The 14,870-nt window shown below is 44.9% G+C and overlaps 2 protein-coding genes across 2 annotated transcripts in view; one reads left to right on the top strand and one right to left on the bottom strand.

The window, feature by feature from the left end:
* The window catches only part of LOC144486602 (uncharacterized), a gene marked incomplete at its 5' end in the record, with an annotated part of 70,233 nt that overhangs the window by 20,628 nt on the left and 34,735 nt on the right, over nucleotides 1-14,870 (top strand). The window lies entirely within an intron of this gene.
* LOC144486596 (uncharacterized) lies at nucleotides 4,851-10,244 on the bottom strand. The gene is made up of 2 exons (XM_078204643.1): nucleotides 10,144-10,244; nucleotides 4,851-6,594 (listed from the first exon to the last, which is right to left on the bottom strand). The coding sequence occupies exon 2, from the start codon at nucleotides 6,241-6,243 to the stop codon at nucleotides 4,897-4,899; it is 1,347 nt and encodes a 448-aa protein (XP_078060769.1). The 5' UTR covers nucleotides 6,244-6,594; nucleotides 10,144-10,244; the 3' UTR covers nucleotides 4,851-4,896.

Genomic DNA, 14,870 nt, shown 5'->3' with positions numbered 1-14,870 from the left:
GGATTAAAATTCCCACAAGTTTAGCACAGTATCCTGGAATCATGTCTCTGGCCAGTGAATGTGGTTCTAGGTTCACAACTTTTGTGAAAAAAAGCTTCATTAATTACACGTCCTTTATTTAAATCTGTTTGATTTAAATCACAGACAGAAAACCTCAAAACTTGAAGCATTCAACCCACAAATATCATCCACACAAACAGAGAAACTTAGCATGTGCTTTACAACAATAACTGAAATTAATTCCTTAAGCGTTCTTGTGGTTCTGTTTCTGAACTTCCAGAAATGCCTTTAATTAAAGACTCAAGAGAAGGTTAATTCTCCAGAAAGATAAACCTTAACAAATGTAGCCCAAAACAATGATAAAACACATCGACAAACATCCACATAAAACAAATGAAACACACAGATTCTCACAGCTCGTAAATTTCAAATGAATCCTCAGCATTCTCTCTCGCAGCTATAGCTTCTTAAAGCGACAGAGCACTACAAACGTTTCACAATATACATTAATGATTTGGAAGATGGAACTGAAGGCACTGTTGCTAAGTTTGCAGATGATACAAAGATATGTAGAGGGACAGGTAGTATTGAAGGAGCAGGGGGGCTGCAGAAGGACTTTGATGGGCCAGGAGAGTGGGCAAAGAAGTGGCAGATGGAGTACAATGTGGAAAAGTGTGAGATTATGCACTTGGGTAGGAGGAATGGAGGCATAGACTATTTCCTAAATGGGGAAATGCTTTGGAAATCAGAAGCACAAAGGGACTTGGGAGTCATTGATCAAGATTCTCTTAAGGCTAATGTGCAGGTTTAGTTGGCAGTTAGGAAGGCAAATGCAATGTTATCATTCATGTCAAGAGGGCTAGAATACAACAGCAGGGATGTACGCCTGAGACAGTATGAGGCTCTGGTCAGACACATTTGGAGTATTCGGAGCAGTTTTGGGCCGCACATCTAAGGAAGGATATTCTGGTCTTAGAAAGGGTCCGGAGAAGGTTCACAAGAATGATCCCTGGAATGAAGAGCTGGTCGTATGAGGAACGGTTGAGGGCTGTGGGCCTGTACTCATTGGAGTTTAGAAGGATGAGGGGGTACTTATTAAAACTTACAGGATACTGCGAGGCCTGGATAGAGTGGACGTGGAGAGGATGTTTCCACTGGTAGGAAAAACTAGAACCAGAGGGTACAACCTCAGGCTAAAGGGATGATCCTTTAAAACAGAGATGAGGAGGAATTTCTTCAGCCAGAGAGTGGTGAATCTGTGGAACTCTTTGCCGCAGAAGGCTGTGGAGGTCAGTTCATTGAGTGTCTGTAAGACAGAGATAGATAGGTTCTTGATTATTAAGGGGATTATTCAGGGGTTATGGGGAAAAGGTAGGAGAATGGGGATGAGAAAAATATCAGCCATGATTGAATAGCGGAGAAGACTCGATGGGTCTGGTGGCCTATTTCTGCTCCTATGTCTTATGGTCTAAGCTCACAACTCCTTGATTAAAATAAGACACAAGATCCTTCATTCCCCTTCATTGTAACTTAACCTTTTTTTAGCCAACTTCCAAGGCCTGATTTTATAGGAAACATCTAGTCTTTGTTGATTTAAAATCCCAAACATGTTGCCAGCTGCAAAATCTTTGTTCTTTATCTGGGGTCGAGGTGACAACAATATAAAATTCTCACAGTTCTTCCAAATTCCTCCAGGCTCCGCTTAAAATTTCCACATTTAACTGGTTCCCATAAATCCTCAATCAAAAACTAAAATAGACACATGAGTTTCCAGGTGATTTACAAAGAAATGAACTGTCTGCTGAAAGGGTTAACTTTTCTACAGAACCTAAAGGGGTCGGGAGTGAACAGAAAAAACTTGGCACACAATTACTTCACTTTACATGTGATGGGGGTTTTTCTCAGAGGCGAAGTATTGAGCTGAACCCAGTTAATACAAAGATTTGCAAAAGACAGTATACTGGTTAAAGACATTCTTTATTGACCAACACGCGCTGGGAGAAAGGCAGCTGGGCAGTCCAACTCCTTTCTAAAGTTACAATACATTGGCCGTGTAGTTATACTATTTTGAAAGTTCATTTCACCCACCCACTCTGTCATCCTAACTGGATGCTCCAATCATGTTCGTGCACAATATTTACCTTGGCCAATAACATCCGATCTTCTGGAAGAATGGGAATTCATTGGTCTGCAGAATCTGGAAGTTCCTGCCCACTGTTACTTTGCAACTTTCACTTACGTAGGTCCATAGGGTTCAAAGGTTGCTTTCTAACTGACTCTCAGCAACTTCTATTACAAAGGTTATAGGGTTCAAAAGTTCCTTTCCACTGTCTGCTGAGCCATCCCTTATAACTCATACTGATAAAAACTGTGCTCTGTGGCTTCACTGTTCACTGTTCTGACAGAACGTGGACTGTCTCACTCAGCTTTTATCCCATTATGCTTTAGGGCAGTCTGCAGTTTGGCCAAGGTATACATTTCAGTACAAAAAGTACATATTTAAATCTGAAATACATGTTTAAATTCTCTACCAGTGGTTATATGTGTCTCTATGCAGACAGTACCTTTGTATAATATAAATAAGGCACATTGTGATCCTTATTCTACGTTAGTCTAAGTCAGTCCACCCTGTTTCAATAGCCTTTATTAGTTTTTAATCTCAAGGTATTCTGAACCCCTCTAACAAAATAACTTTAAAAAACTTAAAGTTTATAATTAGTCTCAAGTAAGCTTACATTAACACTGCAATGAAGTTACTGTGAAAAATCCCCTCTCTAACAACAAAAGAAACTTGATTTTAAACTTCATCTATTAATTTTTTTGTTATATTCTCAACCTATTTTAATTTGATCAGTTTTTGTTAGGGATGGGTAATTTCTGTTCTTTATAAACTGGTTCACTCATTTTGTTAATTCTACATGGGCTCGGAGAATCAGAACCCAGACTCTATCATCCATTTCCTTTTTCTCCTTTTATCACCACTTTCTCTCTGTTTTGCAGGAGGATCGTGGGGATTCCAATCAGACCGAATCATTTGTTATAAAAGTAAAACAAAAACAGAAAATGCTGGAAAATCCCAGCAGATCTGACAGCATCTGTAGGGAGAGAATAGAGCCAACGTTTCAAGTCTGGATGACCCTTCATGAGAGCTCCTATGAAGTGTCATCCAGTCTCAAAATGTTGGCTCTATTCTCAAATCATTTTATCGGTAAGTTTCTTGTTCTTAGTTTCCAAAACACAGGTAAGAAATCTGTCTGGTGCCCACTCGAGCTCTGATTTGTCACTGGCCATGCTTGGGTTGGATTATAACCATTAGAATCCACTCTTAGAGGTCCATTTTTCAGTCCAGTGCTACTTGGAGTATACCGTCACTTCACCGACTACCGGTCACAAGTCCCTCACAGTTCTTATCACAAATTTATGATAAAATAATATAAACATGCCTGAAAACGCTTCACTTCTTAGCTACCTATCACTGTTTATTGATTAGTCAGCCCCTTTTTTACAGATTCCAGGATCTCAGCTGCTGAACACCAGCTGGTCCCGCAATAATCTCATAGAATCTCTACAGTGCAGAAGGAGGCCATTCGGCCCATCAAGTCTGCACCAACCACAATCCCACCAACCCTATCCCCATAACCCCATTCATTTACCCTAGCTAGTCCCCCTGACACTAAGGGGCAATTTAGCATGGCCAATCCACCTAACCCGCATTTCTTTGTACTGTGGGAGGAAACCGGAGCACCCGGAGGAAACCTACACAGACACGGGGAGAATGTGCAAACTCCACACAGACAGTGACCCAAGCTGGGAATCGAACCCGGGTTCCTGGCGCTGTGAGGCAGCAGTGCTGACCACTGTGCCGCCCCAGTTTAATTCTAACTCATTCTGAGTAAATATTCTCACCAGGTCCTCTGTTGGGGCCCTGCTGAGCAGCTTTAATGTTCTGTGATTGCAGAAACTGAGCAGTCACAGGAATGTGGTTAAGATAGTCCAGTCCCACAATGCCTCACATTCAATCTGCTGTCCTTCAATTATAACAGAATATGTGGCTGTATGTAGCTGCCTCGGACATGGTCAACCCCAACACTGCCTTCCTGAACTGCTACAATGCCTGAGGTGTTAGTACACCCACAGTGCGGTTAGGGAGGGATTTCCAGCTACACATTCCAGACTTTCACGAGACTGTAGGTGGATATCAGATTGATATATTCCATTCAACCACACCCAAGGTGAGTTATTCCAATTCCCTTATTGTCCAGGACAATATATTCACAATATCTTTAAAACATTCCCATGTGATTTCAGGTACGAACATATTCTGTTAGTTTGTTCTTTATTGTCGATGTCAGGCTGGGGTTGTTCCCCTTGGAGCAAAGTACGTTGAAGGGAGATTTGATAGAGGTGGACAAGATTCTGACAGGTTTAGATAAGGTGGACAAAGAAAAGCTGTTCCCATTCGCTGATGGGACAAGGACGAGGGGGACACAGATTTATGGTTTTGGGTCAGAGAGGAAGGGGGGATGTGAGGAAGAATATTTTGATGCAGCGAATGGTAATGACCTGGAACTCGCTGCCTACGAGGGTGGAGGAAGTGGAGACAATAAACAATTACAAAGGAAATTGGATGGGCATTTGGGGGAGTTTCAAACAAAAATAGCGACTCTTAACTTCCCAACATCCTGTCACTCTGTGATCCGTGTGAAATTTGAAACCGGGTATTCGCAACAAGACTCAAAGAGCATCAGCCCACTGGAGGCAAAGTCATGAGACCGGCCAGTCCAGCAGAAAGAAACCCTCCGACCCTCCCCATTGACCAACTGTGAGAATGAACAAAATGCAGTCCTGGGTGTAATTGAGAGCAGAAACAATAACAGCAGAATCCAAACCCTGGAATCACTCGTGAACTTGTTGGTGTCTCAGCAGGTGGGATGAAAGACTGAATCTTTTCTCACACACAGAGCAGCTGAATGGTCTCTCCCAAGTATGAACTCGCTGGTGTATCCGCAGGTGGGAGGACCGAGTGAATCCCTTCCCACACAGAGAGCAGGTGAACGGTCTCTCCCCAGTGTGAACTCGCTGGTGCCTCAGCAGCCTGGATGAATCACAGAATCCCTTCCCACACTGACAGCAGGTGAATGGCCTCTCCCCAGTGTGAACTCGTTGGTGTATCTGCAGGCTGGATAATCGAGTAAATCCCTTCCCACACTGAGGGCAGGTGAACGGTCTCTCCCCAGTGTGAACTCGCTGGTGTGTCAGCAGGCTGGATGACTGAATGAATCCCTTCCCACACTGAGAGCAGGTGAATGGCCTCTCCCCAGTGTGAACTCGCTGATGTATCTGCAGCTGGGATGACTGAGTGAATCCCTCCCCACATTGAGAGCAGGTGAATGGTCTCTCCCCAGTGTGAACTTGCTGGTGTATCTGCAGGTGGGATGACTGAGTGAATCCCTTCCCACACTGAGAGCAGGTGAATGGCCTCTCCCCAGTGTGAACTCGCTGGTGTCTCCGCAGGTGGGATGACAGAGTGAATCCCTTCCCACACTGAGAGCAGGTGAATGGCCTCTCTCCAGTGTGAACTCGCTGGTGTGCCCGCAGGTTGAATGACTGAGTGAAACCCTTCCCACACTGAGAGCAGGTGAATGGCCTCTCCCCAGTGTGAACTCGCTGGTGTGTCCGCAGGTTGGATAATCGGGTAAATCCCTTCCCACACTGAGAGCAGGTGAACGGTCTCTCCCCAGTGTGAACTCGCTGGTGTGTCTGCAGGCTGGATGACTGAGTGAATCCCTTCCCACACTGAGAGCAGGTGAATGGCCTCTCCCCAGTGTGAACTCGCTGATGTATCTGCAGCTGGGATGACTGAGTGAATCCCTCCCCACATTGTGAGCAGGTGAATGGCCTCTCCCCAGTGTGAACTCGCTGGTGTATCTGTAGGTGGGATGACTGAGTGAATCCCTTCCCACACTGAGAGCAGGTGAATGGCCTCTCCCCAGTGTGAACTCGCTGGTGTCTCCGCAGGTGGGATGAGTGAGTGAATCCCTTCCCACACTGAGAGCATGTGAATGGTCTCTCCCCAGTGTGAACTCGCTGATGTGACTGCAGGTTGAATGACCGAGTGAATCCCTTCCCACACTGAGAGCAGGTAAATGGCCTCTCCCCAATGTGGCTGCGCCGATGAGCTTCCAGCAGAGATGGGGATCTGTACCTCCTCCCACAGTCCCCACATTTCGACGGTTTCTCCATGGTGCAGGTGTCCTTGCTGCTCTCTTTGGTGGACAATCAGTTGAAGCCTCGTCCACACACAGAACACGGGTACAGTCTCTCCCCGCTGTGAATGGTGTGATATTTATTCAGACTGTGTAACTGGTTAAAGCTCTTTAGTCAGTGCACTGGAACACTCTCACTCAAGTGTGGCAGTGTGTTGCTGCTTTTCCAGTCACACTGATGTTTGAAATCTTTTCAAATCAACAGACTGGACAATCATTTCTCCTTCTAGATTCAAAGTCCGATGATATTCAGCTCCCAAGGAATATGACTCTGTCAGATCTCGACGTGATGTTTGAGATTTCGGCCTGTGATTCCTCTTTCAATATCCTATAAAACGAGTTTACAAAAGTCATCAGTGTCAGTACAGGATAGAAATTCAGAACAGACAATTCTAGTTTCTATGGAACATTCTTTCCTCTCTCATTCCCCAAAAAGCTGTAAGTCTCCATCCCACACACTCTCCCTCCATTCTCACTCTGCTGTATCGAATATTCACCCTCCCAATTCTCCTGAAGGTGCTGATTGAGGCTGATTGACAGATCCATGCTCACTGCTTCCTGTCCTGGACACAGAGACCAGAACAAATAGGAGCTGCAGTCGGCCATTTGGCCCATCGAGCCTTTTAAACTATTCAGTGAGATAATTCGTTCATCTACCTCAGCATCATTCTCCCCACACTAAACCCATATCCCTTGATATCCTCAATATCTAGAAACCAATCAATCTCTCTCTTGAAAATAGTTGATGACTGAGGCTTCACTGTCCTCAGGGGTTGAGAATTCCAAATCTTTACCACATCCTTGAGTGAAGAAATCCCCCCACGTATTAGCTTTTGCTCCATCTTCTTGTCTGTTCCCCATAACTCTTGACACCCTTGTCAGTCAAAGATCTGTCTAACTGGAATATATTCAATGATCCTCAGCCTCCACTGGTCCCTGTGGAAGAGAAATCCGAAAGACTAACAACCCTCTGAGGGAAGAGATGTCTGGAAATCTATAACGTAGCTACAGTTCCATATTACAAGATATTCAGATCCCAAGGAATATGACTCTGTCTAGATGTGACGGTTGAGAGTTTTGCCTGTGATTCCTCGTTCAAAATCCTGTGAAATGAGTTTGCAAAAGTCATCACAGTCAGTACAGGATAGAAATTCAGAGCAGACAATTCTAGTTTCTATGGAACATTCTTTCCTACTTCATTCCCAAAAAGTTGTAAATCTCCATCCATATCTATGGATTCTATTTAAAAATGAAAGTGGATGGGCACTTGAAGGAAATAAACTTTCAGGAGAATGGGGATATAGAGGGGGAATGGGACTGGAATGTTATACAGGGAGTCAGCATGGACTCGAGTTACCGAATGGATTCCTTCTGTGCTGTAATGACTTTATGACTGGAAATGTATAACATCGCTACAGCATTATATTGTAATGCAAGAAATAATAATTAATGTATTTTATTACAGAAACATAAATAATGTATCTAATCTGGGTACCTTATAACAAAACTAGACATATCTCCGTCCTATATTAACATACTGTCCCCTTAAATGCCATCCATCCCCTGGGGAAAGCTGCCCTTTAATGTGAACATGAGGAAAAAGACCATCCTTTTAGACAGACAAATAAATGTGTCAAACTGAGGGAGCAAAGGATGTTCACCAGGCTGATTCAGGGAATCACGGAACTGATGTATGAGGAGAGATTGACGAGGTTAGGATTGTTTTCATTGGAGTTCAGATGAATGAGGGGGTATCTCATAGAGACTTATAAAATTCTAACAGGTCGAGACAGGATAGATGCAGGGAGGATGTTCCTGATGGAGTCCAGAACCGGGGGTCACAGTCTGAGGATTCAGGGTAGACCATTTAGGACGGAGGTGAGGAGACATTTCTTCACCCAAAGAGTGGTCACCCTGTGGAATTTATTACCACAGGAAGTAGTTGGTGCCAAAACATTGAATGTATTCAAGAGGCGGCTGGATATAGCACTTGGGGCGAATGGGATCACAGGTTATGGGGAAAAAGCAGGATTAGGCTACTCAGTTGGATGATCAGCCATGATCGTAATGAATGGCGGAGCAGGCTCAAAGGGCCAAATGGCCTCCTCCTATCTTCTATGTTTCTATATCAATGTCTTCCAGAGAGAGAGAGAGGGAGACCTGGGCCAACCTTTCCAGAGTCTGCAGCCTCCCTGGATTCACTTCCTTTCCCTTCAGTTGTTGCAAGTCCCCAATTTCCCCCAGAATGAGAAAAGAAATGGAAAGGGGGAGAAAAGAAAGTGTTTTACTCACAGATGTTGCCCTCTTTTAGGTCAAAACAAATAAACAAACTCAAGTTAAATCAGGACAAAGTAAAAGGGGCAGCTCCCCAAAAGGAGGAGGAACAGCCTGAACAGAAATCAAAGTACAAAGGAAACTTAAAAACATCAAATTAAAATGTGATTATTAGGGTCAATAATGCACCCCAACCCATGCAGTGCCCAACGGGCACGGAAGGCGTCAACCGCGCCCGTGGACACCGCATGCTCCCTCTCCAGGGACACCCAGCCGCGAACGTAGCTGCGGTAGAGGGGAAGACAGTCAGGATGGACGGCCCCCTCGATCGCCCGGTGCCTGGACATGTAAATGGCGCATTTCGCCAATCCCAGGAGCAGGTTCACGAGGAGGTCGCCATCCCGACCCCAACAAAAAGAGAGTGCAACCTAAGACACAAAACATAGACATGGTCCACGGACTCCACAAGGCCACAGAAGGGGCAAGCTTCATAGCCCGTGAACCAGTGAATCCTACGGTTGTGCGGAACTGCTGCATGCATCACCCTTCACCCCAGGTCCCCGATGTAATTGGGGCAATCCCTCCATAGAGGGACCTCTACGGAAACAAGGCCCGCCAAGGTGTATCTGCGCGACAGGCGAGGAGGCGGCAGTGGAAGGTGTGCAGCAGCAGCCCGCACAGGAAACGCCTCCGCGCGGTAGAAAAAGACACAGAGGTGGAGAGAATGTTTATCCTCCTACCCTGACCTTGACCCGGGAGCCGTAAAGGTTGGTGAGAGTCGTAGCGGACATGCCAAATTTCCTTAGTCTTCTGGGAAAGTTGGTGGGGCTTACTTATCTACAGTGTAATTTTTCGTTAGAGAGAAGAAGGTTAAGAGGTGACTTAATAGAGGCGTACAAGATGATCAGAGGATTAGATAGGGTGGACAGTGAGAGCCTTTTTCCTCGGATGGTGATAGCTAGCACGAGGGGACATAGCTTTAAATTGAGGGGTGATAGATATAGGACAGATGTCAGAGGTAGGTTCTTCACTCAGAGAGTAGTAAGGGCGTGGAATGCCCTGCCTACAGCAGTAGTGGACTCACCAACATTAAGGGCATTTAAATGGTCATTGGGGATAAACATATGGATGGTATTGGAATAGTGTAGATGAGAGGGGCTTTGGATTGGTTTCACAGGTCGGCGCAACATTGAGGGCTGAAGGGCCTGTACTGCGCTGTAATGTTCTATGTTCTATGCTGTCAGATCTGCAGAGATTTTCCAGCATTTTCTGTTTTTATTTCCCTTTCTTTTTCCTTCTCTGTCACCGCTCTGTCTCATCAATAAGACATTGGGACTCAGAGGGTTGATGCAGTTTGATGGACAAGTTGTCTCCATTCTGAACACTGGGGAACAAGCGCCTCCCACTCATTGACAACATTGCCCTCTACAAACATGGCGGCCGCAAGTGCGCACTGCTCCATATTGCCCCCAATAAAGATGGCGAACGTTAACCCGGGACGAACACGAGGAGCTGCAGCCCCGCTCGGTACAAACTGGGTCCGGGAAGCTCTCTTCCGCGGTTTGCGGCTTACACAACATGCTTACGTAGCGTTTCCACCCACCTGGGCGATCCATTGCTCTCTCCGTACCGCCAATCACCTCGAACAGATTTCCGAGCCCAAAACAAAAGCCGTTTTCCATCGCCATTACTCACACTGCGCATGCTCGAGTTAAAGTTGGCCCCGCCCCTCGTTCGCTCCTATTGGTTGCACTGCCCCCTCTTCCCATTGGCCCGCGTTGCCGTCAATCAGCCGGGCATTGTGACGGTGACTTGCTGCTTGTCCAATAATCACAGTGACAGAGTCTCAGTGTAACAATGACACACACAGGCTCCAATACAATCAGAGTGGGGGTGGAGCACAGAGACAACACAGCAAAGCACTGACTTACTCTGAGTGTAACAATGACACACACAGGCTCCAATACAATCAGAGTGGGGATGGAGCACAGAGACAACACAGCAAAGCACTGACTTACTCTGAGTGTAACAATGACACACACAGGCTCCAATACAATCAGAGTGGGGGTGGAGCACAGAGACAACACAGCAAAGCACTGACTTACTCTGAGTGTAACAGTGACACACACAGGCTCCAATACAATCAGAGTGGGGATGGAGCACAGAGACAACACAGCAAAGCACTGACTTACTCTGAGTGTAACAGTGACACACACAGGCTCCAATACAATCAGAGTGGGGATGGAGCACAGAGACAACACAGCAAAGCACTGACTTACTCTGAGTGTAACAATGACACACACAGGCTCCAATACAATCAGAGTGGGGATGGAGCACAGAGACAACACAGCAAAGCACTGACTTACTCTGAGTGTAACAATGACACACACAGACTCCAATACAATCAGAGTGGAGATGGGGCACAGAGACAACACAGCAAAGCACTGACTTACTCTGAGTGCAACAAATACAATGTTTGTTCAAATAATAAGAGTCACGTTGCAGTATGTTAGCGAACACAGCATTAGATCCAATGTAATGGTAATACAGTCAGTATCTAGTGCACCATAACCAAAGTTTAGGTTTCATTTGATAGTGTGAGTGAGTCATGGTCTATTGATATAATGTATTTAGATTCCGGTGTGTGTTACTCTGCCACTGTCAGTATCAAACAATAACCTGTCTGTTATTCCAATTCTGCTGTATTTTACAACGTCGATGGTTGTCATGATGTGGAGATGCTGGCGTTGGACTGGGGTGAACACAATAAGAGTTTTAACAACACCAGGTTAAAGTCCAACAGGTTTATTTGGTAGCAAATACCATTAGCTTTCGGAGCGCTGACGAAGGAGCAGCACTCCGAAAGATAATGGTATTTGCTACCAAATAAACCTGTTGGACTTTAACCTGGTGTTGTTAAAACTCTTACTGTATTTTACAACTGCAGCTCCTGGGGCTGATTGGAGTCTGGTATAATAATCACAAAGGTCGGTTTCAGTGTCTCTGAGGTCATTTTAACTGCAGGTAATCTGACATTAAGGGAGACAAGAGGCCCAACAAACATTTGATTATAATAGGAGGACAAAGTGTAAGGGAACAATGATATTTTAAGGTGTCTGTGTTATGGTGAGTGTTACTGGGAGGTGAGTGATAAAATACAAGTGGAAACATCACGACAGATACATGTGACTGATTCGGCCTGACTGAGAGCTGTTATACTCGAGGCGAGAATAATGAGGACATGGGGAACTCCAGGGATTTCTGATATCTGAGGTGTATCTGTTCGAGGAACTGAAAATAATCAGTTCCTCCTCATGGTTATCTCCAGTTCTCAAGTTACACAGACACACAGGAAAGAGATCTGACAGCTCATCAAACACAATATTTTAATCTTCTGTTTGAGACACATTATAATCGAAAAGATCAAATATTAAAACCTGAGGAGAGAAACATTCAGAATGTCACAAAGATGAGTGAACTGTCCAATTAATCCCATTCTCCATAACTCTGCCAATTTACCTTCTGCAAGTATTTATCCAATTCCCTTTGAAAGTTACTAGTAAACCTGTTTCTAGCACCTGTCAGTTTGTGCATTCCAGATCATATGAAGTTATTGTGTAAAACATTCTCCTTATCACCCCCTCCAATTCTGTTGTCAATTAAATTAAATCTCTGTATCCTCTGCTTACAGACCTTCCTGCACCAAGGAAATCGATTCTCTCCATCGACAGACCCTCCTGCTCCTGGGAGATAATTTCTCTCCATTGATACTATCATTAATCATTTGTCATTTTAAACACCTCTATTAAATCTCCCCATCACATTCCCTGATCTAAGATGGATAACCCATGTTTTTCCTGCCCTGAAGAATAAATGGACTCAAAATGTTAACTCTCTGAACAGATGCCGCCGGACCTGCCGGGTTTTTCTGCTTTTCTCCCTGTTTATCCCTCTATAATCAATCAGAAACTCTTCATGATTTTGAACATCTTGATCAAATAGGAACACACAGAGCCTGAGAGAGGTACAGAGGGAGAGACAGAAAGACTGAGAGAAAAATTGAGAAAGATTTTAAAAAGCAGGAAGATGAGGCGGTCAAAGATAAAAGCTGAGAAACAGAGGAAACAAGCAATACAGAGAGAATGATATAGAATATAAGGGAGCAGGCTATCAGTTCCCAGCTATGGGGAGCAGAGTCGGCATCTCCACGTCAGAGCAGAGGGAACTCAGTGGGCGGCACAGTAGCACAGTGGTTAGCACTGCTGCTTCACAGCTCCAGGGACCTGGGTTCGATTCCGGCTCGGGTCACTGTCTGTGTGGAGTTTGCACATTCTCCTCGTGTCTGCGTGGGTTTCCTCCGGGTGCTCCAGTTTCCTCCCACAGTCCAAAGATGTGTGGGTTAGGCTGATTGGCCATGCTAAATTTGCCCCTTAGTTTTCTGAGATGTGTAGGTTAGAGGGATTAGCGGGTAAAAATATGGAGGGATATGGGGGTAGGGCCTGGGTGGGATTGTGGTCGGTACAGACTCGATGGGCCAAATGGCCTCTTTCTGCACTGTAGGGTTTCTATGATTCAGTAACTGATCCACAGACACAGCTGGTTATATCTGCAAATGGAAACTCTGAACAGAAATAACTGGCTCATTTGTAAATGTCACCACAATGTGATCTGTGTGACTCTGCCCTGACTCTGTGGACAGATATAGGTCACATTGACAGATGTTCTCACCAGATTGTTGTCCCTGGATTTATTTTCTGCTTAGAACTGAGATGTGAGGTTTGGAACCGGCAGCAGAGAAACAGGAAGTTGTGTTACCTGAGAGTGAAACAGCCGGTGTCAGTTTGATGTTATCACCATGAACAGTCTTCCTGTCTGTGAGGGTGAACTCACTCTGACAGCATCAAGAACAACCACACAGATTGCTGCCGGTCTCAGCATTACATTCAGCTCCATTCCCATTTTAAACAATAAAGAAAGGAGATTATTATGGATTTTTAACACATTCACTGAATTGGGAGATGGACTGAGGGTCATCAGTGGGAGAAATGAGGAGGAATTAGAGAACAAATGAGTTTTCCCAAAGAGGGTTATTAGAAAAGAGGAGATTTAAAGTGAGTCAGGGCCTGTCAGAGGCAGTGGGAGAGAGAAACAGAGAGGATTGAATCTCCATCAATTACATGTTTTCTCAGGCAGCGAAGAGAGATGAAGTGTGTTTGTGCTTTTTCAGAGAGAGGTAATGAGAGAGAGAAAACAATGAACAAGTATAAGCAGATCTGAAATAGGAAGGTTAAATGAGTGAGTGTTTGAAAGAAAGATAGAGAGACATTAAGTGACGAAGACAGTTTCTGAGAGGAGAGAGGTTAAGTGAAAATGAGAGAGGAGCGAGGTTAGAGTGTAAGAGAGGTGGAAGGTGAGGTAAGTGTGAGTGAATGCCTGGAGAGAGAGAGAGACGTTCAGTGAGTGTGAGAGAGATGAGAGATGTTGAGTGATTGAGTTTCTGAGAGAGAGGAGATGTTAAGTGAGTGAATGTCTGAAAGAGAGGAGAGCAGGTTCACACCCAGGGGTCACTGAGGATGATCAAAATAAGGAGATCACCCAGAAAACTACCAACAGGAAACTTCAGCTGAACACATCACTCATTCTTAAATGATCAGTCAGGGCTCTGGTGCTGCTCAGCTTCTCTCTGTTCTGTTCATAATGGTTAAAGGCTGATAGGAGTGAGGTTTATTTAAAAGGATAGTGTATGGGAAGCACACAACAAAACTGAGAATTCTTGGACACACACTGCAGCTCCTTCTCTATCTGGGAATCAAATTGTTGTCTAATTGTCCCAGCAGTTAACAGGCTCCTTTGAACTTCTCCAGCTGCTACTTTGATGCAGACTTCAACCAATTTATTTGAAGCCAGTTTCTGTTCAATAAACCAGGACTGACACACACACACATTAAAACGTTTTAGACTTTTTTTCATTTTTAGTCTGGAAACCTAAACCTGCCGTTTCACTCTCAGTCAGGAATAGATCCCAGTTTTACACCAATCTTTGACAGCACGTTTCCAGCATTCACCATTGTTCTTCCTGACTCTAAACACAGTTGTAAAGGAGCTTCTTTTCCGTGTCTAGGAGCTCGGAACCATGGAAAAGAGCGACTGGGACACATTTTTTTCACACCTCAGGATTCACCCACGCGGGGACTTTGCTGTCAGTGGAAAGTGACGAAAAAGACCAAAGTGCTGTGTGTCCCTCTCAGCGTGACCCTGAAGGACTGGGTCAAGAATGAAGTTCTGTTCCTACTGTATGATCCTCCCTCAGATTGCCCTTTCTGAGCTCCA

The sequence above is a fragment of the Mustelus asterias genome, unplaced genomic scaffold, assembly GCF_964213995.1.
Source record: "Mustelus asterias unplaced genomic scaffold, sMusAst1.hap1.1 HAP1_SCAFFOLD_410, whole genome shotgun sequence".
NCBI classification, from domain to species: domain Eukaryota; kingdom Metazoa; phylum Chordata; class Chondrichthyes; order Carcharhiniformes; family Triakidae; genus Mustelus; species Mustelus asterias.
This window is presented reverse-complemented; position numbering and strand designations above follow the sequence as displayed.